At 36.0% G+C, this 27,907-nt stretch overlaps 1 protein-coding gene across 1 annotated transcript; it reads left to right on the top strand.

Moving 5' to 3' along the window:
- Positions 1-1,820: 1,820 nt before the first annotated feature.
- LOC130048472 (sialin-like) lies at positions 1,821-17,646 on the top strand. Its single transcript, XM_056145260.1, has 11 exons — positions 1,821-1,866; positions 2,993-3,348; positions 3,484-3,717; positions 4,535-4,622; positions 7,228-7,323; positions 8,695-8,825; positions 9,075-9,224; positions 13,314-13,446; positions 13,602-13,752; positions 15,662-15,752; positions 16,252-17,646. The coding sequence occupies exons 1-11, from the start codon at positions 1,821-1,823 to the stop codon at positions 16,825-16,827; spliced, it is 2,052 nt and encodes a 683-aa protein (XP_056001235.1). The 3' UTR covers positions 16,828-17,646.
- The last annotated feature ends 10,261 nt before the right edge of the window (positions 17,647-27,907 follow it).

Raw genomic sequence — 27,907 nt, 5'->3', positions numbered from 1 at the left:
ATTAGGGAATTGTATGGGTCCGAAGATTTTTTTCAACATTCTCTTCACAGTTTGCACTGCTCTTTCTGTCTGGCCATTTGACTGTGGGTATAGTGGACTGGAAGTAGTGTGTATGAATCTGTATTTCTTAGCGAACTCACGAAATTTTCGGCAAGCATATTGTGGTCCATTATCCGTTATTAGTCCATCTGGTATGCCATATGTAGCGAACTGACTTTTCATTGCTGATGTAACATACTTAGCAGATAATTCTGTCATTTTCACTATTTCAATCCATTTAGAATAATAGTCTATGGTAAGTAAATAATGGCTGTTATCCAGGACAAATATATCTGAGGCAATTTTAGCGAAGGGTCGATCCGTTAAGTCCACACATACCATCGGTTGTTTTGGGTTATTGCTTTGTGTAGTGGCGCAAACCAAACATTTCGACACTTTATCTTCAATTTGGGAAGACATCCCTGGCCAAACATTTACTTCCCTAGCTCGGCTTTTGCTCTTCACAACACCTAAACGTGGTTCGTGAATGATGTCAAGCATTCGTTCCCGCAAGCATTTAGGTATGATCAGTTTCATTCCTTTGAACAGAAGTCCATCATTGCAACTGACTTCATCATGGAAGTTCCAATAAGAACGTAGCGTGGGAGGTAGGTATTCCTTCATTTCTGGCCAACCTGATTGAACTGTCTGACAGTGTCTGTCGTAAGAGTTGTAAGTCTGGATCGTTAGGAGTTTCTCTTTGGAGTTCTGAATATCGATCCGGAGACATAGGTAAGTGTGCATTCAACACAGTTCCATTCACTTCAACATCTGGAACTAACTCTTCATTGATTTCCTCCAAATAAGAACGACGTAGGGTATTCGCAATGAACATTAGTTTTCCTGGTTTGTACTGTACTGTCAGGTCGTACTTTTGAACAGCTAGGAGTAGACGCTGGACTCTCATTGGTGCAGTAAGAAGTGGTTGACTAAATATTGCTTGTAATGGCTTATGATCCGATTCAACTAAAACATGTCTGCCATAGATGAAATGGTGAAACTTGTGGCACCCATTCACAACTGCCAGAGCTTCCTTTTTAATTTGTGCGTAATTTTTTGACTCGCAGTTAGTGCTCTTGATCCATATCCGATTGGTTGACCTTTCTGTAGAATAACTGCACCGAGATCTTTAGAACTTGCATCTACTGATAAGGTAAATGGAAGTTTATGGTCGAAATATCTCAAAACTGGCCATGGCTTTAAGACTGTTAAAGCTGACATCATGTTCTTTTGTCCCTTCCCATACAGCTGTATTTTCAGTGAGTTTGCGCAATGGACTGCTTACGTCTGACATGCGTGGCATGAATTTTCTTAAGTATTGGATAAAACTTAGAAAAGTCAGTAATTCCGATTTATTTTCTGGTTTCTTCATCAACTAAACTGCTCTAATTTTTTCTGGTTCCGCTTTTACTCCATCTCTAGTTAGCAGGTGTCCAACATACTTAACTTCACTACGTCTGATCTCACATTTTTCCCGATTTAACTTCAGGTTGTATTCCTTTGCTCGATCTAAAACTTTTCTGAGTCTCAAATCATGTTCCTCCTCAGTAGCTCTCCATACTAAAATGTCGTCGATAATTACTTATGCTCCTTCTATGTGTTCGACCATCTAGTCATGATCTTTTGAAATACCTCAGGAGCTGATTTAATTCCAAAGGACATTCTGATAAATCTATAACGCCCGAAGGGTGTATTGAAAGTACAAAATTTTGAACTGTTTTCATCAAGTTGATCAATCTCGTAACTCCTTTAAGGAATAAAGAATAGAGAGTTGTGAAAACATGGACATCCTGATATTCCAGAGGTGGGATCAAGTGTCTAAGAGGGGTAAACATCCCCTGCAGACCGGTCACATTCGCTGTGAGCCCGATATCTTGATCAGGTAAACGGGGTGATCCGTAGTCAAAATCAGTGTGCCAAGAACAGCCTAAAATCAGTATAAAACACGTCAGAAAGCATTTAAACCAATGGTAGGGTGTAATGGCAAACTAGATCGTTATAACGACTATAGAATTTGCGAAAAGCAGACTTTCACACCTTCACTTTTGGGAGGTTGTAAGCAGACTTTCACACCTTCACTTTTGGGAGGTTGTAAGCAGACTTTCACACCTTCACTTTTGGGAGGTTGTTTCGATATACTCATGTCAAGACGAACGTGTTCATTAACAAAAGTTCTTTCACTTGGACTATATTAAAATTATATAAGATTATTATTATCTGTGAATGATATTACAACAATCTCTTGACCATGCAGGAAGAAAAAGTTTTCGTGCTCATATATGCAATTCTATGTTTTCACCTTATTTCAAGTTTGTGTAAAAATATTAAAAGTACGATGGATTTCAATCTAAAAATTAGTCGTAATCTTTGCAATTTAGTGTTGCTTTCTCATACCTTTTTCTTTTAACTGGGTGTTGCATTTTGCAAATCAATATGTTTCGTGCATTGTATTATAATATTATTATGTTTGATCGATGTATACGTAATAGCAATTGCAGTTCCACTGTAGTCAGAGAAAGTTCTTCAAGTCTATGTATCTCCAATGCAGTTGAAGCAAACATTAATTCAGTCTATCCTATTCTTAATTTGTATTCTTTACAGGAGTTATAAGATTGATCACTGTTCGTTATCTTAACGTTGTATCCTCATACATGTACTAGTATTACTTTGAATACTAAGGACATTTTTTCAATATTGACACCACCCTCTGCCAAGCAATGGGACCAGGTGTAACATTAATTCAGTGATTGAATTTGGTAAATGAATTAAATATATCTTTAAATCGAATCAGAGTTGTCTTCGACTTAGATATGAATCTAAAATATTTATACAATTTATGTTGCCTATAAAGTCAAAAGTGAACAGATTTTTTGTTTACCATAAACGATCTATCTACATATAACTAAGTATTGTCAATGACACAAATATAATATATTTTCTTTCAAACAACAAGACAAAGTTTGGGATGTTATTTCGACAAAGAGTTCGTCAAGAGTTTCTTTCATCGATGAAAAACAATCGAGCAGCAAGGAGAATCAGAGATCTGGGATTTCCATTCGAAATTTCCCGACAACTTCACTTTACAGTTCCGAACAATTGCTGAATCTAGGCTTTCTGGAAAAATACACATCATGTCGCTGGCTGATGGCCTTTTCATGTTTAATTATGGTCACGTGTTCTGTTCTGTTACAACAATGTATGAGCATGGCTGTCGTGTGCATCGAATCCAATTATGACGCTGGATTCAATTTTGACATAGGAAACTATTCAAACACGAATGTAACAATAAATTCCACAACACAGAGAGGGGTAAAGTTTCCTGATTTTTCGGTCTGTATTTATAGAAAATGAAAATATTATGGTATGATTTTTAAAATTAAAAATGAACAGTTCTACCCAGTTTAATTGAGGCTTTTATGAAAATGCCATTAGTTGAAATTGTAGCTGTGGAACATTGTTTGGGACAGTGAGATGGAGGGCCTGATTTTGCAGTCCTCGTTCTACACATACCCTATCACGCCTTTGATTGGCGGATATCTGTCCGGAAGATTTAGTGGGAAGAAGGTGGTGATTGTTATGACGTTGTGTCTGGTTCTTCTGTCAGCTGTCTTGCCAATTGCTGCCACAGCCAATCCCTACACTGTTGTAGTTCTGCGATGCTGTATCGGACTATCCGCGGTAAATGTGAAAGTTTACAATGTTCCCTATATCTCTTTAAAGTAAAATCGTTTTTTGTATGTGGGAATCCCGTGGGGATCCGGGTTAGAATAGGTCCTCAATACCCCCTGCGAGCCGAATAAATGGGGTGACACTTCGGATGAGACCACAAACACTGAGGCCCTGTGTCACAGCAGCTGTGTCACGATAAAGATCCCTCCCAGCTCAAAGGCCATAAGCGCCGAACATAGGCCTAAATTTTGTAGCCCTTGACGTCTCGATAAGAGTGAAATATTCTGGAGAGGGACGTTAAACAATATTCAATCAATCAATCAATCTGTATGTAGGTATATATGTCTCACCAGCTTTAAGTTAAATGCCTCGAATTGACCTATCATTACATTCAAGTCTGAAGTAGCGAGGGTTCTTTATCATGCTAAGACCTAGTGCGACACGGGACCACCATTTGAAGGTGATACCAGTAAGCCTGTGGATTTCATTTCTAACGCCGTGCCTTTGGCAAAGGAACAGTCATCACCTTTTTAAACGTCTTATGTTTGACGCTGCATTGTGATGGGATAATCGAATCCTTAATGTTCAGTTGCGTAGAAAGTGGTCTAACCAGTAGAAGACTTGTGACCAGTAAAGTTAACTTGTATTGCCAATTGTCACCTACCACCGTCAATTCCTATATTGTTGTATTCCTTAGATGATATGTCGGACTATCTGCAGTGAATATGCGATATATCAGTGTTTTCTATATATTTTAGGGCAAGTCCTAGATATCTGTGTAAACGTGCACATTAATTAAATACTCTATTTTGTTTTATTTGTATAGGGAGGTCTACAACCTAGTATGACGGCCATTGTTTCCAAATGGGTGCCAGTGTCTGAGCGTGCACAGATAGTTGCTGTTGCAAATGCAGGTAAATAAACTGAAACACGGTCCAATTCACGGCGTAATGGTACATTGCTATGGGAGTTATTTATTATCACTCGTGTATAGCTTCATTTCAGCTTGTCCATCGTCAACTACCTGTACTTATGTGAAAATATTGCATTATAACCTGCATATCGTTTTGATGTATCAAATGATTCCATATGCATGAGCGTGTTCATGTTACAGAGGTACTAACAATCTCGTTTAATGTCAGCATTTCGCACTTGATGGTGGTTATGACGATCTAAGAAAAAGGTACAACTGTGCATATCTATAGGCCTAATAGAACGTAATCTGTTTTTTAAATGAGTTAAATATATAATGCCAAGTATCCTATTTCAACTTAAAGTGGTTCGCACCTGGCATTTGGAGTAATGCCAATTTTTTGGGAAGTGTATTTTTGATTTCTACGTTGAAGGGGTATTAGGAAATTGAAAAGAAAAACTGGGGTCGCAATGCTTGTTATTGAGCTACAGTGTTCTAAACATGACCTTTTTGCACTTGAATTTATTCAATTAAACTTGATTTGTCTTTTGGTGTGAATACAATATAAGCAACAGAAATCAATCATTACATAAAGTAGATAAATAATCATGTCATCTAACAATACCGATAAAAAAAAGTTTAATATAAGTAATGAAAATAAATTATGACTTTTTTGCACTTGATATATGAAAAAAATATCAAATTGAAGAATTTAAAAAGGCATATTAGGAGTAATGTCAATTTCTAAAATTTGACAAGATTGTCAAGGTCTTGTCTTAAAATTTAAAATGGAAATAAAAAAAAAGTGGGGGTTGGAGACCAAAATTTTGAATCATTGGCAACATTAGTGAATTTTCATACAAAATTTTGAGTAAATTAAATTAGACTTTTCTAGGAATCGGTGTTTTATTTGGAAAAATATATAAGCCAAATTAATGAATTACAACATTTGATCTAGTTCCAAGTCTCAACTACATGTATTATAGATCATAAAACTGAAATACACGTATAGGGGTATAAAATAGAAGATATTTGAGATGAAACAGATAATGCAATATCACGCAGATTTAGAACTTTTTGATTAACCAATCCTTCCGCCACAAAATATAGTCCTTGCAAAAACCTTTCCAAAATTTGAATTGACACAATTTTTTCAACTGGATAGGGTTCAGTAATAGATGTGTAATACGTTTGCACCAATGGGATGAATATAGAACCAGTAAATACTTTTGCAGTTGTGCTCAAAAGCTCAGGAGCTAACTTCCTTAAATCAAAACTGTTGCGTATTTGATAGTATTATTACGTTATAGATAAGACTTTCCCCCGCATTTTTTAAAAAAAAAGAAGAGCTTGACAACTGTTAAATTTCATGCAGATTAATGCTTAGGAAAAGGTATGCCCATCTGTCGAGGAAAACGAAATTGATATATATATATATTGTGTGTTAATAGAAGATAAAAATGTATTTGAATATGAATTGCTCGACGCATTGGCTGTATGTTTTCAGAAATGAAAACTGCCTGACTCTATGAATTTTTTAATTGATTTTGGTATTTTTGCAATTTTATGCCGATTTCACGCTTCCTGCACAAAACAAATTTGGATCAAATTGAACGTAGTTTAGGTTTGTTTATACATTCCTTATTTGAATTACAGATTTTGGTACTCCTACTGAAATCATCCATTTTCTGGACCGGATGGCCGTAGAAACTGTACTTGCTTCTTTACAAATACAACCTGTGATTAAGTCAAATGCTGTCTGACATGTTTCATACTGAATATTAAGCCGTTCTTTATACACTGATTTTGACTACAGATTACTCCGTTTACCCAATCGAGATAAAGCGTCCACGGCGTATGCAACCCTTCGACAAGGAATGTTTACTCCTATCAGACACATGATACAACCTCTGCTATGTCCAGGGATCCATGCTTACCCTATTATTAATCTTCATTCTTTATAGGAGTTATAAAATTGATCACTGTTTGTTATCTTCATTTTATGTCACCATACATGTACTAGTTTTATTTTGAATCCAATGGACATTTTTGACATTGTCACCACCCTTTGCAGAGCAATGGAAACAGGTATAAGTGAAAAAGAGCAGCAAAGATGTTATATAAATTGTGTGAAATCATGCAATTGACTAAAAATAACATAACTATTGCAACACAACATCAACCACATTCAAATCATCAATTGAATGTTTCTAAAAGTATGAGTCGTAAATCACAGTACGTGTAGATCTAGAGAATCAATGTGCAATGTTCGAATGACGTGGTGTGAAATACAATGGTATCAGATTTAGATGAAATAAAGTATGATTCTTCGCCATATATAAAAGATGTAGCATAAAAGATTCTTTGAGTTCAGGACTTATACTACTTTGTGGGTATAAAAATCTTTATCAAATAGCAAAATCAATGTTTAACTATGTAAATTTTCAGTTCTCATCAGGTCATCGCAGAAATATCGCCCACATCTCCTCGTAATATCACAGTTCATATTCAGTGTTCAATGTATTGTAACCTTTAAGTTTTATAGCAGGAACAATGTGATAATTTTTTTAGAATTGATGATCAGACCAATGTATTATAAATTATAGGTACGATGATTGGATCAATATTGTCCTTTTCGCTCTCTGGATTTATCTGCATGATTCCAATTCATAACGGATGGCCTTTCATTTTCTACGTCTTTTGTAAGTAATACGCACACAATTATCAAATATTTACTCATCAACATATGTAAGGTTTTTTTGGTTTTCATATCTGTAATCATATCATATGAAATTAGTGAAATACATGTACAGTAGGGGGGACAAACGTTTTGAGAAAAAATGACGTCGCGGTAACATATCATAGATCTGTCTATATCTGTTCAGGGTTCGAGGCATGTAAATTCTCAGGAAATATAAATATATCTGCGTGGGTCACATGCGGCATTACGTATTGGTAAATTAGATCGTCTGCTCATAGTTTTGTTTATATTATACCTCGGTAAAAAATGGATACGTCAGGAAAGTTCACAACCCTTGAAACAAGAAATTATACAGCTACATTCAAACGGAGAAAAAATATCAGCGATTACAAGCAGTATCAACAAATCTCTAGCTTCAGTATATCGAGTTGTCTGTAACTTTCAAAGCACTGGATCGATAGAAATTTTGTTGACATCAGACCGGCTTCGTTTCGTTGACGATCGGGAATATCGGAGGCTCTAGAGAATCGTAAACAAAGACCGACAGGCTCCATAAATAGACATTACTTAAGGATTTAATGACATAAGACCAGCATCAGTGTCTCAGACTTAAAGAAAATGGCTTCTCCAGAGGTGTATATAAGAAGAAAGTTGTAGTGAAAAATGTCAACAGGAAGAAACGCTTGGCATGGTGTAGAGAGAAGAGGTGGTGGGATGTACAAAATCAGTGGTCTAAAGTAATATCTAGTGAAGAATCTCAGATATATGTACATAAAATAACCGTGATTGTGCATGGAAGAAAGCCAAGCCGGGGAAACCCGATTTAGTACCACGACACAATGGTCGAAAGTTGAGCATTACGGTTTGGGGTGCTTGTGTTTTCAGTTGGAACATTATGTCGAGTTGAAGGGAATTTTAATGGTCTCGTTTGACACAGAAATTCATCGCCAGAAATTGAATAAAAATGTAAGCTGGCCTGCACCGTCTCCAGAGTTGAACATCATTGAAAATGTTTGGTTATATATTTAAAAAAAAAATTCAATTACAAATGCATAATACACATTCCGCCGACGAACTTTTTCAGCACACGCTCAAGATATGGTAGGACATTAACTTAAATTGTCAAAAACCGTTATAATTCGGTTCCCCGGAGAATCCAGCAAGTCATCCGATTGAAGGGTCACCTAGAACTAAATACGGAGGTAAGTAATTGTTTCTTTATTCCAGTAAAGCAGCTGTCAAGACGGTTTTTCGTATGACTTGCCTCTCTTGTGTTGGAAATGTGACGCCATTTTCTGTCAACACTTTTGTCCCCATACTCTACATATAATCCATACATTTATTCCACTTTGAACTGATATATCACATCCAGGCACTGTCAATTTTTTGTCTCTGCTGTTGTGGGTGTGTGTGGTATACGACAGACCGGATGATCATCCCAGAATTACGTGGAAAGAACGGGCAATCATCAACTATAAACGACGGGACAGTACGTTAGAAAAGGTAGGAATTTATAACCATAACAAATGTACTAGAGGTCTCAACTAAAATAGGCCAACCTGGATGACGTATTTAATCGAGGTGCAACCAAACGTTTGCAGTTAAAATACATGCATTCCAGATCTCAGCGAAGACAAAAAATGTGAAGGGGAAAACTCAATGTACATGTATATTATCAATATTCCATTGAATACATAAACATTCGAAAGCATGAACATTATTATGATTAAAAATAAATTTCCTGGATTGTAGATGCCCTCGCCTCCTTGGATAAAAATCATGACTTCCGGTCCTTTCTGGGGAGTCATGATAGCCCATATGTCACACGCCTTTCTTTTTACGACCATAGGAACTTTCCTGCCTTTATACATGAGCGACGTTTTGAAGTTTGAGATAGCTACGGTACGTTATGATTAAAGAACAGATTGAAAATATTTGGATTCTAAAGTATCAAGCAATTTTGATACAATAGTACAGAGTATGCATTTAGTCTATGTAAAGGATAAAAGCCAAAACCTGTCCATTGTGTGAGAGAAAGAACTGATCGAGGTCTTTTGGGCTAAAAACGTTTCTCTCTCACAGAATGGACAGTTTGAGGATTATATCCTACTTAAAGCATTACATATTTTGTTGTAAGAATGGACAAAATTAGTTACGCCTAATGACAAAATCATAATTATGAATAAATCTGTTTTAAATTAGTCTGACAATATAACCAGTCTTGTGTAGAAATCTGTTTCTTTTGTTCACTTATTGGACAGTGTCAGGTAAGTAATCAAGTGTGTCTTATACTGCAGGTTTTATATTCACTCACTCTATAGCACTGACCCATTCCTCTGGTGGGGAGAGCATTTTCATTGTGCAATCAAAATTTAAGGATGTTAATGAAAGTACTTCGAATGCAGTTTTGATAAGTGATACATTTTAGATAGCAGTTACCACCGGAGTTCAGAGACGCCACGATCGTCCATATCTACAAGCGCAAAGGGAATCGTCGGTCCTGCGACAACCACCGAGGACCATCCCTTCTGTCAATAGCCGGCAAGATCCTTGCCCGCGTCCTCCTCAACCGCTTACTGAAACAGCTAGAGCGGGGATTCCTCCATGAGAGTCAGTACGGCTTCCGCGCAGGTCGAGGAACAACATATATGATGTTTGCCGCCCACCAACTCCAGGAAAAGTGCATGGAACAGCATCGCGACCTCTTCACGACTTTTGTAGACTTGACTAAGGCCTTCGACACAGTCAAATGAGACGGACTGTGGAAAATCCTGGAAAAGTTTCACTGCCCAAGTACATTCATTGCTATTGTCCGCTAGTTCCATGATGGCATGATGGCCCGAGTCCTGGATGACGATGAACCCTCCGAAGCCTTCCCGGTGTCAAATGGGGGTAAAACCGGGTTGTGTCTTGGCCCCAACCCTGTTCAGCTTGATGTTTTCAGCAATGTTGTCCGACGCCTTCACAGACACTGATCCTGGCATAAACATGAGCTTCAGAACATACGGAAAGCTGTTTAACCTCAGGCGTCTACAGGCCGTCACGAAAGGGAAAGAGACTGTTCTCAGGGATTTTCTTTTCGCTGATGACTGCACCCTTAATGTCAGTGATGAGTAAGAGATGCAAACGGAGTTGGACAGCTTCTGCACAGCCTGCAACAACTTCGGTCTCACCATAAACACCGATCCAGCGCCAGGTAACTAGTACCATGAACCGTACATCTTAGTGAATGGACAAACTCTCAAGGCAGTTGAGACTTTCACCTACTCTCCCGCTAGTCCAACATCGACGCTGAAATCAGCTACGGAATTGCAAAGGCAAGCATCGCCTTCGGAAGACTGTGAAAGAATGTTTGGAAGAGAAGAGGAATCAAGCTTGAGACGAAGCTGAAAGTCTACCGGGCAGTGGTTCTCGCCACCTTCCTCTATGGATCCGAAGCCAGGACACCATACAGACGACACGAAAAACTTCTAAATCACTTCCACCTCAGATGCCTTCGAAACCTACTTCACATCCGCTGGCAGGAAATCCCCGAAACAGATGTCATGAGGCGGGCCAACTTGCCGAGTACCCTCACCATCATGTGTAAGGCCCAATTGAAATGGGCATGCCACGTATCCCGAATGTCAGACAACCGCATACCAAAACAACTCCTCTATGGCAAACTCAGTGAAGGCAAGCGCAAGGTTGGATGGCAGGGAAAACGCTTTAAAGACAGTCTGAATATTTCACTAAAAGACTTCAACATCAGCAACGAGACCTGGGAGTCAACAGCCTCGGACAGACCCTCCTGGCGCCATCACATCACGAAAAGAGCCAACACAGAAGATGAGTGTAGGTCCCTTCAAACCGAGCATAAACGTGCAGCGCTTAAGGCTAGAGCCGCCAGCACCAACATCACATTGCCCATCCACTTATGTCCTACCTGTGGGAACGGCTTCTTTGCCCGGATTGGTCTCATCAGCCACCTCCGGACACACCGAACCACTTCAGCTAGAGACTAGATGTCATATTCATCTCCGACAACGAAGGACGAACAACATAACATTTTAGATATGGAGAGCAAGAAAGCTATGGATTCAAATTTTGATCTGAAAACCATTGCTTTTTCGAATGCAATGGACGAGAATATAATTAACCCCAATCAATAGAACCCAAGATGCCCATTTCGTGAAATGAAGTGAAATTATTCACGGGGGCGAAAATAATAATTCAGAATTAGAACATGATAATGAAAAAAAAAATCAAAAAAAAAAATCAAAAAAAAAAAAAAAAAAAAAGCGTTATGAAGAAGTTTCGGAATGTTCTTTTTGAACTTTGAAATTCAAGTATTGCAAAAAAATGTGTCTTTCAAATCTAAGTTTTGATGCGATATATTAATGCTGATAGAATTTAAAAAATATGATTCTTAAAGGTAACGCATAGAATTATACTAAGGAGAAATATTCGTTTAAGTGGTTTTCCGATATCCGTGTTGATAATGAAAATTGAAAATCAAATTTGTGTTTAACAAATGAATTGTCTTTCTCTTATTTTCAGCCTAATTGTGATTACCTGTCCATTATTTTTTATGATATACAGTATCTGTCCTTTATTGAAAATAATGGACATTAATTGTCAACTGATTGGACACCTACAGGTAATACAAGTGGAATCTCTTCGATATGAAAGGTGAATATAGGGAACAGTGATCAATGTCATAACTCCTATCAGCAATAGAAAATAGGAAGTTGGGCAAGTACGAACCCCTGGACACATCAAAAGGTGGGATCAGGTCTCTAGGAGGTGTAAGGATCCCCTGTCGACCGTTCACACGCGCCCTGAACCCTATATCTTCATCAGGTTAATGGAGGTATCCGTAGACAAAATCAGTGAGCCAAGAAAGGTTTAACAATCGGTATGAAACACGTCAGCCAGCCTTTGGCCCAATGATTGGTTGTATTGGCAAACTAGATAGTTAAAACGACCATAGAATTTGCGAAATGCTGACTTTAAACGAGACTGTTGAAACCTAGCACCATCAACTTGTTTGTCAGCATCTTCGCTAGCCAAGGGTTTACAATCCGCTCCGCTTCTCTACAAAAACAAACTTTTTGGGTTATCTGATGTTCAACCAATGAAAATGCGTTTTTCAATTCCACTTTGTATGTTAAAAAAGCTGCAAGCAATCAGTGAGTTATACTGTTTTATATGTAAATCATTTAAAATCAATAAATTATTTTCGTAGGTAAAGCCTCATTGCACAATCAACATACCACCATATAGTATGGAAACAATAGAAACCTGATTAAATGGAAGCGTTTTGAAGACAATAACTAATTGTTTACAAATTTCTTCCTCTTTGACGTGTTCTGATGTAACACACTCTCTGCAGGGGACTTGGCCTGCATCCAACATCCAATCATATGCAGGAGATTGTTGTCACGAAAATCTTGGTAATGCAGCCAAGGTTTTAGAGAAGCTGAACATATCGAAGATGGTTTGTGAGAAGCTTACCTCGATTTAAAAATTGACCATACGCAAAACAAGCTCTTGCGTATCAAATCAGCTGAGATATATCAACACCATATGCAGATGATAATGGAATATTGCTAATACAATGTCGGATGTTAACGATGGAGAAGCTGAAATAATCCCGTTTGTCATAACGTTGAGTTGTTAATTTGCCGCTAATATCTACTTTCAATAAGATATCTAAATATGAAGCAGAAGTGGACGACTCTGTGATGTCTTTAATTTCGAGTTCACTGGGATATATCGAATCGACATACGATTTATCTAAATATCGAATTGAAGGTCAAAGCAAGGAATTCTTCTCAGGTAGACGTTTTTGAATGAATTCTGCTTCATAGGAATATAAAAACAAGTCAGCTAACAAAGGAGTATATAAAAACCTAAAATAACAACGGATTATATAACAAAAATAGAAATAAAACTAAACACTTGACTTGTATTCCATTATTTTCTAATTGTTTCCCTCTTCACATTTAGAATGGTTTGTTGTCTTCTTTACCATTCATTGGTCGGTTCGTCGCGGCCATTGCTAGCGGAATGTTGGCAGATAAACTAATGATCAAGGAATATCTCTCGGTAACTGCCACAAGAAAGATTTTTCACGCCTCAGGTAAAATAAGTAAGACGACACCAATAAAGAAATCTTAATGCAATTCTCTATATGTTCATTTCAAATTACAAAAATTACTTTGAAGTTATAATCTTTATAATTCTGAGAATTGTCCCTCCGTTAGTAGGTTTGAAAATTCGCTATCAATATGACAGGTATGGTGTTTTCTACACCCTTTCTGATTTGGATGAGTTACATGGAGCAATCCGAGAGGACAACAGCTGTTATTTTATTGGTGACATACAGCACAGTTCAATCATTGAATAATTCGGGCTTCCGAGTCAACCACATCGACATCGCACCTAGGTATGAGGGAGTGAGAGTGAAAGAGAGCGAAATAGCACTACAGATTATTTTTCCTAATTATATAAGCAATCGTAAATGTTATGATAAATATTATGGAGAACGAATGATATCTCCCAATTGATAGAAATAATTATGGTGCATTCCATTCACATGAAATTAACTACGTAAGATATCATTATCTCAACTTCAGAAAACATAATCAACAACAACTACTATACACAAAGGCACGCAAGCAAATACACATAAACATACACATATGCAGACACACAGATACGCACACACAACTGTTATGTACTATTTCAAATCTACGAAATGAAAATTTCTGCAGATTTCCCCAAAAGTATGCTACATGTACATAACCGTTGAAGCACACTTGATGCACACACAAAAAATGCATGGGTTGATATATATTTGGCTAGATTGGTTGTAATAACTACAAATATGAAATTCCTAAAATAAGAAAGGTTTTTCAAAATTGTCTATGATGTTCAAAAGTGGAAATAGATTGCTGTAATTGTGTTTATTTATGCATGGGAAATTTACACAAAGTACGCGGTTATATAATAAGGTAAAACTTATACGGTACCAATTTTGATGCAGCAGATGTGCATTTCGACAAATAATGTCTCTTCAGTGATGCTCAACCAAAATTTTTGAAATCCGAAATAACAATGAAGTGCCAAAAAAAAAAGTGGAGCCAAATTCGTCCAAGGATAAGAGCTATGCATGAGTGAGATAATCCTTAATTTTGAAATGAATTTCTATATTTTATAACAACAATTAAATATATATCCGTATTTTCAAGCTAGTAACGAAGTACTTAGTTACTGGGCTGTAGAGACCCTCGGGTACTAACAGTTCACCAGCAGAGGCCTCGACCCAGGGGTCATAATGTAAAACTTATACGGTACCAATTTTGATGCACCAGATGCACATTTCAACAAATAATGTCTCTTCAGTGATGCTCAACCGAAATGTTTGAAATCCGAAATAACTATGAAGTTTTAGAACTATTATAGTCAAAAACAGCGTGCCAAAAAAGTGGAGTCAAATTCGTCTAAGGATAAGAGCTATGCATGAGTGAGATAATCCTTAATTTTGAAATGAATTTCTATATTTTATAACAGCAATTAAATATATATCCGTATTTTCAAGCTAGTAACGAAGTACTTAGTTACTGGGCTGTAGAGACCCTCGGGTACTAACAGTTCACCAGCAGAGGCCTCGACCCAGGGGTCATAATGTAAAACTTATACGGTACCAATTTTGATGCACCAGATGCACATTTCAACAAATAATGTCTCTTCAGTGATGCTCAACCGAAATGTTTGAAATCCGAAATAACTATGAAGTTTTAGAACTATTATAGTCAAAAACAGCGTGCCAAAAAAGTGGAGTCAAATTCGTCTAAGGATAAGAGCTATGCATGAGGGAGATAATCCTTAATTTTGAAATGAATTTCTAAATTTTATAACAGCAATTAAATATACATCCGTATTTTCAAGCTAGTACCGAAGCACTTAGCTACTGGGCTGTAGAGACCCTCGGGGACTAACAGTCCACCAGCAGAGGCCTCGACCCAGGGGTCATAATGTAAAACTTATAATAAGCACATAAATTTCACCTACTCGTAAAAATATAAATACATGTACATACGCGTACTTCTCCTCCAGTGTAAATAATCACTTTTACAGATACTGTATTATAGATACTTCCCTATATAACTCTATATAAAATTTTCCACTATTTGGATAAGTCATGAGGATAAATTACATTGCATACGGTAAATTTGTATTCAATTTACTTATAAATGCTTGCTTTCATTATCGTAATTTTTGGGAAAAAATAGTGTTTGTAGCAAATGTTCTTGAAAGGATAATTATTTCTAAAGCAATTGAAATTGTTTTAGATTTGCCGGTGTTTTGAACGGCATGACAAGTAGTATGGCGTCAGCAGCTGCATTACTTTCACCCATCGTTACATCGGAGTTAACCAAAAACGTAAGTGTATTATTATACATCATTTCTGTAGCGCTAAATCTCTGTAAAACAAATGTTTAATTCTGAATGTGGTAGATGTTTCGGTGTTTGTCTGGTCTATAAACATGGATAGTGGTTTTTATTGTTGGAGTTATATCCCCTTGCAGAAGTTTAAATAAAATACATAAGCTTCATAATATGTTAGCTGACCTTTACATATCATTGCATATTTTGAAAAAAAAAATCATAAAATAAATCGTTTTATCGTGAGCTTTTTGTTTGGAAATTATATTTCAATTCACTTTGATATTTCAGGATTTTATTTTACTTGATGAATATTTCCTATATGTGTCACTGATTTTTAAATTTTGTTTGGTAAATCCCCTTATATGTTAAGAACATTTGATACCAAGTTTTAGATGACATAATATTGTATTCTTGATAACACGGGGGCATTGTGGCTCTGATACAATAGAAAAGTTGTTTCTGTTATTAACAAAGTGGTTTCTGTACATGCTAGGGCACTCGAGAGGAATGGCAGACCGTCTTCTTTATCTGCACCGGGGTAGGACTGACAGGGGCCATGGCGTTCGTCGTCCTTGGTAGTGGAGTGGAACAGGAGTGGGCCAAGGACCCCAACTTGAACGTTGAGATAGATGTGTATACCACGGAGGAAGATAAAAGTAGGATGTTAGGAATTATTGGTAACGTAACTGATAACGAACAAGATAGGGACGTCAACGGAAGTTTGGACAATGTTAACGAAATCCAGAAAGGGGCTGTAAATAGAGCCTTGGATGACCAGGAAATTAAAGAGATCATAGGACATGTGAAATTGTGTTCTTCGTTCAGATCCCAGTCACGTAACTTTGATGTACCAATAAAAGATAACAATGATTCTTGTGATGATAAAAACAATGTTGAAAACGAAAGAGATTCACCAGAGATTCATAAAACAGACAGGGATAATCAAACTCCGACATTTTTTCAAAGAAAAACAAGAGAAAATTTAAGATTAAATTTTCCGGAAAGCAAGGATCTAAAGGATGATACCAGTTGTGCCGAAAGTGAAGAACTAGGTGTTACACGTCTGTGATAATACTAGAAATGGTACATTATTTAGCGCACTCAAAATTTTCGAAAATTATTTTATTTTTCCCTTCTTCACAATCCTTAGGGCTATGCTCAATCCATATGCATATTGTGATCGATTGAATATTGTTTAACGTCCCTCTCGAGAATCTTTCACTCATATGGAGACGTCTCCATTACCGGTGAAGGGCTGCAAAATTTACGCCTATGCTCGGCGCTTATGGCCTTTGAGCAGGGAGGGAGTTTTATCGTGCCACACCTACTGTGGCATGGGACCTCGGCTTTTGTGATATCATCCAAAGGACCACCCAATTTAGTCGCCTCTTACGACAAGCAAGGGAAAAATAGGACCTATTCTAACCCCGATTCCCACGGGACTGCATATTGTGAGATAGGTATATAAGTCTATAGAACAAGGTACGCCAAAGGGGGTTAACTGTTCGTTTATTTTAGGAAAATAAAATTCATCAAACATTTTACAGTATATGCAATATATCTCATTATAGTGTTAATAGATAAAATCTCGATAAATCTAAATGTCGAGATCGAGGCCATTGGAAAATATTTCTTTTGATGTTGAAGTTTTGAAATCAATTCTGTCTCATAAGAAAGCATTGCAAATAATATAGAAAAGGAATACCATTTATTCCCATTACATTACATCAGGCTGAACGCCAAAATCTACATAATTATCATAAATGAGGAATTGTAGTGTTTTTTAAATAGAGTATTTGTGTGACATGGTCTTCAACAGAATTCATAATAGAAATGATGTTCTTTCACAAATTAAAATATCGCAGCCCCCTGAATAATGGACTTATTCCACACAGCTAATAATGACGTGTCCAGTTGGATCATAGCTGAAACAATGATTTTGTTCAATATGGTTTATAGGTAGGCACTGTAAAGATTGTTTGGATTGAACAGTAGAAGTTTATTTGTAGTAAATACAGAATGTAGACTTAGAATTGAATTATGATGGATTAAAACACTGACCTTTTTACGGCCAATGACGTTGCTTAAGTTAATGGTAGGTATTTCTTTGTTGGCAAATTTGAGGTTAAAGAACCGACGGTGTGATTCGGAAATACCGTACATCAAGTAATGTTAGAAATGTTCAATTATTTGGCAGATGAGGAAAATTTGCCACAAATAAAAGCGTCAAAATTCCATTCATATAAACTATACATCAGAGAAAAGAAATTGCACCAAAGCAGAGTTTATTCCAAAGCTTCTAAATTAGAAGAAAAAATATCTTGCTGTGACATTCAAATCGACATTTAGATATGCCAACATTTTCCAGAACTAGTGTAAAGCAATTGTGGATTCTAAACATTTTAAAGAACTTATATTAGACTTGAAATCGCAAATCTTTTCTTTGGTGATCAGGTCTTCCGACAGTCTGTTGGAATTTCTGTTTGAACGCATTGTGCTCATTTGTCAGCTGACCTGTTTTTATATTCTTATGAAGCAGAATTTATTAAAAAAAACGTCTACGTGAGAAGATAAAAAGTCTTGATGTGGCCTTCAATGCGAGATATAGATATATCGACAACGTTTTATATGAGTTACCATACCTATACTGGATTCCTAAACTACATAAAAACCCTTACAAACAAAGATACATTGCTGGATCCAGTAAGTGCTCTACCAAGCCCCTATCTTTTCTCCTCACGAAAATGTTAACAGCTGTGAAGGAGAAACTTCAAACTTACTGTGCGACTACATATGCCAGAAGTGGTGTTAATCAAATGTGGATTCTAAAACATTCTAAAGAACTTTTAGTAAACTTGAAATCACAGAATTTTCCCCAAATCAATTGCATTAAAACCTATGACTTTTCAACACTATACACGACCATTCCTCACGATAAATTAAAGACTAGACTTTTTGACATCATAGACAGTTGTTTCTTCAACAAAAACGGAAAACGGAAATATTCATATCTAGTGATCAGTCATTCAAAAACTTACTTTGTTAAACACCACTCTGATTCCACGCACAAGTACTCTGAAGTTGAAATAAAAAATATGCTAGAGTTCCTCATTGACAATATCTTCGTGGTCTTTGGTGATCAGGTCTTCCAACAATGATAGCTTTCATTAATATGTCGATTTTATATATCCCTGTGAGCTGGAAATAAAGGACACCACCATCGTCAACTTCCCACATTTATGTAGCAATATTCCATTATCACCTGCATATGGTGTTTATATATCTCAATTGATTCGATATGCAAGAGCTTGTTCTGGGTATAGTCAGTTTTTAAATCGAGGTAAGCTACTGACAAACAAGTTGATGTTACAGGGATTTCAACAGTCTCGATTGAAGTCAGCATTTCGCAAATTCTATGGTCGTTATAACGATCTAGTTCGTCAATACAACCTCGCATTGGGTCAAATGCTGTCTGACGTGTTTCATACCGATTGTTAAGCCGTTCTTGGCACATTGATTTTGACTGCGGATAACTCCGTTTACCTGATCAGGATATGGGGCTCACGGCGGATGTGACCGGTCAACAGGGGATGCTTACTCCTCCTAGGCACCTGATCCCACCTCTGGTGTGTCCAGGGGTCCGTGTTTGCCCAACTATCTATTTTGTATTGCTTGTAGGAGTTATGAGATTGATCACTGTTCGTTATCTTCACCTTGCATCTATTAACAATAATACTTTGAATTTATGAAATGTGATAGCATTCAATGTCATAACTCATATAAGCAATACAAAATAGAGAGTTAGGCAAACACAGACCCCTGGATATACCAAGATGGGATCAGATGCCTAGGAGGAGCAAGCATCCCCTTTTGACCATATGTATGTAGCAATATTCCATTATCACCTGCAGATAGTGTTTATAGCTCTCAATTGATTCGATAAGTTTTTAAATCGAGACAGGCTACTGACAAACAAGGTGATGTTACAAGAGTTTCAAACAGTCTCGTTTAAAGTCAGCATTTCGCAATCTATTTTACCAATACAACCTATCATTGGTTTAAATTCTGTCTGAAATGTTTCACATCAATTGTTAGACCGTTCTTACCACACTGGTTTTGATTACGGATTACCCTGTTTACCTGATCAAGATATAGGACTCATGGCGGGTGTGACCAGTCAACAGAGGATACTTAGTCCTACTAGGCATCTGAAATCACCTCTGGTATGTCGAGGTGTCCGTTTTTGCCCAACCCTCTATTTTGTGTTGCTTATAGGAGTTATGAGATTGATCACTTTTCATTATTTTCACCTTTCATCTAAATAATTTCACAGCTGGGGCGATATTTTCACTTGTATTTTTAGAATCGTTTTTGAAGCAAAACTTGTCTGCCATTTTACTTGTTAACAGACGACTCAGACTTAAAGGACACATCGTATGTTTCTAAACTTTTTGATTTTTTCAGCAAGGTAAATTCTTTTTCTGCCTTCACCTTGTAACAACATATATCTTGTGCTTGCAGTTTCTACGAACTGGTAGATTTACAAAAATTTACTACATGTATAAACAATAATTAATCTTTCAATTATAAATGTTAAAATATTGTATTTCCTAACTTTGAATTGAATTATAATTTGATTTAATGAATGTGTAACATCAGTAGGTGCAGTACAACTACGGTCTACTCCGGATAGAATGAAATTCAGGGGGCTGACCTGAATTGTTCATTATATCCAAAGTTCAATATAACTAATGCTGAACTACACAAATATTACTACCGGGGGACTTATCTAAGCTTCAATATAACAGATAGTTCAATATATCATACTTCAATATAAGTTGAGTGGACTATATAATGAAAAAAATAAAGATAATTCCTTTGTTAAGATAAAGCATTGTGATTTCCACTATCAATTTGATTATTTTTGTTAATTTCCCCCCGAAATGTACCCGTGACAGTAGGTCTATGTAACGTATCATAATATATCTGATTAAAAACCCAACGTGAGGATGATACTAAAATGAAAAACGACGCTAATTACAAATGTTTAAATGAATAACATTACCCAAGTAAACATTATATACTCGCAGTTGCGGATTTCACATTCGCTTTCCTCGCCACATTTGGGTATTTACATCGATATTTCTGTACACTGGTGGCTAAATCATGAAAGGTGAAGATAACGAGCAGTGATCAATCTCATAACTTCTATAAGCAATACAAAATAGATAGCTGGGCAAACACGGACCCCTGGCCACACTATCAGGTGCCTATGAGGAGTAAGCATCCCCTGTCGACCGGTCACACCCGCCGTGAGCCCTATATCTTGTTCAGGTAAATGGAGTTATCCGTAGTCATAGTCAGTGTGCCAAGAACGGCCTAACAATCGGTATGAAACAAGTCAGACAGCATTTGACCCAATGATAGGTTGTATTGACGAACTAGATCGTTATAACGACCATATAATTTGCGAAATGCTGACTTCAATCGAGACTGTTGAAACCACTGTACCACCATCTTGTTTGTCAGTAGCTTGCCTCGATTTAAAAACTGACCATACGCAGAACAAGCTCTTGCGTATCGAATCAGTTGAAATATATATGCAGGTGATAATGGGATATTGCTACATAAATATATGAAAGCTGAAATCATCCCGTTTGCCATACAGTTGAGTTGTCAGTTTGCCGTTAATGTCTACTTTCAATAAAATATCTAAGTATGAAGCAGAAGTGGACGACTCTTTGGTGTCTTTTATTTCATATAAGACTCGGAAATTTGTCAACATCGAAATAAATGTTGTCCATTGTGAATAAATTAGGCCCCTAAAACCTGAGTTTTTAATAATATCTAACAAGAAGAAAATTAACACTTTTTGGCAAAGCATGCATTATAAATACACTTGCCATTTCAAAATTAACATATGTATCGTCAATTCTATGTCTTTCTGATAAAGATTTTATGAAAAAAGTACAACGATTAATCTTTAATTTCATTTGGGATAAAAAAGAAAGAATCAAACGAAACACTTTGGTTGGAGATGTAACAAGAGTTGGTCTTTCAATAGTAGAAGTAGAATGCAAATTAAAAGCATTAAAAGCAGCATGGATACCGAGATTATTAAATTCAAAGGGAGTCTTACTTGAAATTTTAAATAATTATTGTAGAAAACTTAACTTTGATATATACTATATGTTAAAATGTTCAACTACTGATGTGGGGGATTTAACCAAAATAAATTACCACTATTTTATAAAGAAATGTTGTGTTGTTTTAATGAATGTAAAAGCGAACTTAACTTTGATAAAAGATTACCTGATGATATTTTACAACAACCATTATGGAATAACACAAATCTGAAATATAAAGGAAAACCCATTTTCTTCGATAATTGGGCGAGATCTGGTATCTTATATGTTAGTGATTTATTTGATGATGAAATTTTTAAACCGCTAGAACATTATTCAAATATTAATGACAAATCTTACTGGCTATGTGAATACAAAATTATTATGACAATCACGAGAAAAATTCGAGGACTAAACGATTTTTCAAATTCAAGCTGTGTAAATAAACAAAATGTCACTAATTTTAATTTCCTTCTTGGATTTACCAATATACTTAAAACATCAAGTAATCTTTTTTAATAAAAATTTAGTTGAAAAAAAGTTTTGCAAACTCAATTTTCAGGCATTACTGTCTGAAGAATTCAGAATATTCAGTGATTCTAATTAGATAAACATTTATAGATGTAAAATTTAAGATTTGAAAGACAAACAGATAGCGGAATTCAGTTATAAGTTATTGAATAACATATTATGTAATAATGCATATATTAGCAAATGGAAAAAAGATGTAAAGAATGAATGTACACATTGTAAGCAAGTTGAGACTACAAAACATCTGATTTACGAGTGTGATAATGTTTTAAATATATGGAACACTGTTAGCAGTTATCTATCCTTCAAAGTTCAATGGAAACACATTGTTGTTGGGTTTTTTCTAGAACAAAATGATAAAACCAAATCCTTAAATTTACTTATTACTTATATAGCCTACAGAATATACAAACATAAAATGTTATGTAGATTAGATTCTTTAAGTGAAAAGACTTTTAATATGTATAATCATGTTAAAAAATCATTATGTTTCTATACATCAGTATTGAAGTATATAAATGCAAAAGAGCATAAATTTTTTGAACATCTTTGTACATTAATGTAACTTGACTGCTGTGAAGAGACCAGTATAAACTATACTTAAATATTGATCATTATAACTATACGGTCAACTTAGGACTACAGTGTTTATATATTATTCCTTGAGTAATTTCTATGTTATTTTACTGTTGATATATCTACATTAACGTTGTATATGATATTTTTATGATTTCGAAAAATATTTGATATTATGTATTTTCATATAAATTATACATATGCCTGATATAAAATAATATTATAATAAAATACATTCAATCCAATGGGACCTGGCACCATTGGTGAGAATTAAGAGGGAGTATCCGAGGATATTTTATCCCAAATAGTATGTATACTTTTTAATAAATGATGAAAATATATATAATTTTTTTTTATATCTAACACTATGCAGCTCAGTTAAGGCTATCCGAGAAAAAATCACAGTGCTTCTGTGCACTTCGCACCATATGACGGCACAATGAAAAAGTACGTCACATCGTACATGTTCTGATAGTTGTATAGCGGGGAAAGTATCATAATATTTTGTCATTACTTACTACTGTTACCAAGTGATAAGCTGTATACGTGAAAATGTATCTTGTCAAATGATAATATTATACCTTTATGATATCAAATCATTCTCCATTTTTAATATATAGTATGCACGATGGTAATATTTATATCATATTGTGACCTTGAAATCGCTCCTGATCTGAATGATTGATGCGTTTAAAAATTCCCTCATGTACATAAATAATCTCATACTACAGAAACAGTGGCAAAGTTCAGGTTCATCTGCTATAAAAAAAAAAAAAAAACAATATAAATTTTTCTGATATATAATCTAGAGATATTTATGCGTTTGAAAAGTGCGGCGAACAATTTCTGTCTTGTATATTAATGGTACGATATGTATAAGAATGTGGACAACCCCGGCAATTCGATGATGACTGTTGATGTGTTGTTAAATTATAGCATGTTTAGTTTAAGTATGCATTTGTTCCCAACACTTTTCAGGTTAAGGATTTTTATTTCTTTCTGAGTAAATCGATAAAAATTCAGCTGGTTACCCGCATGAACCTGAACTTTTGTTCACAAGTAGGGCCTCTTGCTGTTTTCCAAAAATAAAGTCTTGCAAGATATTCAACTGACGTCACGGGAAATTACCATGAGGGAAATGTACGGTAGCTCAGTCATAGTCAACATACGGGTAGTATCGTTTCGGTGTTTAACTGTAACAAGTGTAATGATACCTGTGAATTTGAGGTGCAATTTCACCCCATGATTATTGTACATTTTACTGTGGAAGCCCTTAACCTTAATCAGTTGATTGAAGAAGGTTGACTTGAAAGATTATCGACACTTTTAAGATTATCATTGCAAGCATTGTAGAAAAACAGTGCCCAGTGTTGTAATCCAGTGGTCTTCTCGATGTCTACAAAAAAGGGGGTATTTAAAGTTGTAATGTTAGAGTGATCATAATTTTTTTTTTTTTTTTTTTTTAGAATTTTAACCATCATGAACAACATGAAATAAGGTAAAGTAAAATGTTGATAGAGACGTTCATTACCTCCATTATAATTCTGGTATTTATGCTTTCCAAGTTTTGGTATGGAAACTTCATTCAATGTGATTATTAATAAATGCATTTCTATACAATATCAGAGCTTTCACACTTTTCGACGGAACGTTTATAAATGGAGCACATTTGTCCGAAATTTGCTGATGGAAACTTGACAGTCTTTAATTTTGTGATATGAATTGTATTTTGTGTACCAACTTGAATCATTTGACGACTGTACGAATGAAGAATCCAAGATATACTGAAGGATAATCAGAATTGTGCCAACTGTTCCAACATGGCCCGTTGGTAAAGCATATATATCAAGCGACACGAATCCTGGGGAACAGAGTACAGAGACACATGTTCGATCGTTAATTAAAAGGGTGAGAATAACAAACAGTGATCGATAACGTAAATCCTATAAAGAATATGGAATCGAGAACAAGGGGACACGAATGGAAGCATCAGAGTTAGGACCAGGTTCCTAGGCAGAGTAAAGATTCCCTGTTCAATGGTCATGCACGCCTTGATTCCTCTGTCTTGATAAGAAGAAATTATATGATTGATAATATTGGCTACAATTTCGCTTTTAATCCCTTCTCTACCGTACCGGTCAATTTGACCGGTGGCGCGTAAAAACAGGGCAACGCAAAAGGAGTGCCTCTAAATCTTTGAAACTACGGTCATAAGATATATGATCTATATATCATACTTTTGGAAATTTCCTCTATTTTTTGACTATGTAAAAATCAATAAAGTAAGTAAAGCCATTAAATTAAAAAAAAAAAGCATTTAAAGTGAAGGATGGCTTCGTCTAAATATGACGCAACGCTTTTTCGCAAGGTCATTTTCCCCCTCGATATGATTTTTAAAAATTTTCCTTATGAATTCAATATTTGTTATATTTTTGAAAAGCATATATTCCCTGCTTTCAGAAGATATAAAAATTATTTTTAATGCCTGGCAAAGTTATAAGAAAATAGCAATTTTTTGCACATGTACGTTTTCTTACGATTTTATTTCTCAATGTTTAAATATATCGGCGTTTTACCTATATTTATATATGGAAATAGGGGAAAGTAAATACAGCCTGTAAAAGTAGAGGACATTTCCATTTTGATGGGCCCTTATTCGTGTTATAATTCTCGGTAGTTTTTATATTACGATAAAATGAAATTGGGACATGCTGCGCGGTTTTCTTTAAAATTAGCGACAAAACGTCGTCGCTAAAAGCGATCGACGCGCGTCGCACAATAAAGTGGTGAAAACTATTGTCATCTTTTAGTAAATTCAGTACCTTTTGATACACTAAAGCAATATACACATATGTATAAAATAATCAGCCAGGTATTTTCTGCTCTTTTTTAAAGCATAAAACGAATATTGGTATATAACAGTTACACAACCTACATGTAACTTCATAAAACACCTATTGACAATGTTACATCGGCAGAGTAAATTTAAAAACAATCTGATTAAAATACAGATCTCTCAAATAGCGCTGTGCTTAGATTGATTTAAAAATGAAATACTTCAATTTCAGATATAAACGTTATATTTGTTCGGAGTAGTAACCCAAGCCTTTAAAATCTCGATTTTCAGTCAAAAACGATGACTGAGTGAGATGCGAGACGTTATAAAAGATATTGACAGTTGCTGCTCAAATGAATCTGCATTTGAGGTATATCGGACGAGACCTTATGAACTGAAGTACCTGAAATCATCACTATTACGACGTTCATATATTCATTGATTTTTTAGTTATATCAGGTATTAGTTTTTAGGTGAAAAACATTTCTATATATATTTAACGTAGCTGAAATGTCTTAGTCGCTGGTTTCCTTACTTCTCCTAGGCACCTGATCCCACCTCTGGTGTGTCCAGGGATCCGTGTTTGTCTGATCCCACCTCTGGTGTGTCCGGGGATCCGTGTTTGTCTGATCCCACCTCTGGTGTGTCCAGGGTTCCGTGTTAGTCTGATCCCACCTCTGGTGTGTCCGGGGTTCCGTGTTAGTCTGATCCCACCTCTGGTGTGTCCAGGGATCCGTGTTTGTCTGATCCCACCTCTGGTGTGTCCGGGGATCCGTGTTTGTCTGATCCCACCTCTTGTGTGTCCAGGGTTCCCTGTTAGTCTGTTCCCACCTCTAGTGTGTCCGGGGTTCCGTGTTAGTCTGATCCCACCTCTGGTGTGTCCGGGGATCCGTGTTTGTCTGATCCCACCTCTGGTGTGTCCGGGGATCCATGTTTGCCCAACTCTCTATTTTGTATTGCTTATAGGAGTTATGAGATTGATCACTGTTCGTTATCTTCACCTTTAATTTGTAAGATTTACACAATGAACCGTGAGATTGTTCCTCGATCATCAACATTGGAAAATTTGATCTTTCTATCATAGTAAAAATATTCATAAGTTTTAAACTTTGGCGGGAAATAAATTCGATCCATTGGGTACAAAAATAAAACAGTGTGAACGATTGGCACATGATAGCCCTTGACATAGTTAAACCCGCACTGTACCGACGTTTAATATATGTAGAGACATGTTCCTATATGTGGAAGTAACGATATTGTCATGGGGAAAGCTTTCAGAAACATTCTGAATAGAAGCAATGTTTAGATGTCTTACTTCCGAGTCCTACGTCAATATAGGTGCAGATTTTTGAAAATATTCACTGATAACAAACCTATTCTTCAAAGCCTCAACAGAATACAATTTCATACAGACCAAATATACATCCTTATTAATGCAAAGTACCTTCTAACAATGTCATACTTTACCAAATGATTTATGATGTTTCGAGAGGTCCTAGTTTGTGTTGTTCTAGATTTTGTATTCTTTATAAGATTTACGAGATTGACCACTCTTTGTTATCTTAACTTTTTTCACTACACCTCTTAAAGTCTTACCCAGGCCCCCTGTCCATTGAACAGCATTTTTAACAATGAATTTCTCTGGCAAAATTGGAGATAATAACAAAGAACTTCGTTTGTGGAAGGCGAAATATTTACCGGTGAAATTCTTTTGGGGATATTACCACTGATCTTCCTTGGCATAAGACGAGAGATTTATTGCTTCAGCAAAGGGGAATCGTTTTGGAGAAGGCTTATATAGGCGGCAAGCCTGCTGCCTAATCCATTTATGTTTCATACATAATAAAATATTGTTTAAATTAAAGGGGAAACGTTTACGAGTGGAGGGCGAGAGCTTTACCACTGAACGTTCTTTGCGGGGGCGATATTTTTAGAATTCAACTGTTTTGGCAAGGACAATAGGTTTAACACTTCTTTCGGCAAACATAGAGCTTTACCACTCAGCTTCCTTCGGCCAGGGTAGATAGTTTTATCACTGGATTTCTTTAATGGTGGGTAAAAGGATTTACCACTGCGCTTCC

This window comes from Ostrea edulis, chromosome 1 (assembly GCF_947568905.1).
Source record: "Ostrea edulis chromosome 1, xbOstEdul1.1, whole genome shotgun sequence".
In the NCBI taxonomy this organism is placed as follows: domain Eukaryota; kingdom Metazoa; phylum Mollusca; class Bivalvia; order Ostreida; family Ostreidae; genus Ostrea; species Ostrea edulis.
The sequence above is the reverse complement of the archived record's forward strand: the minus strand, read 5'-3'. Positions and strand labels throughout refer to the sequence as shown.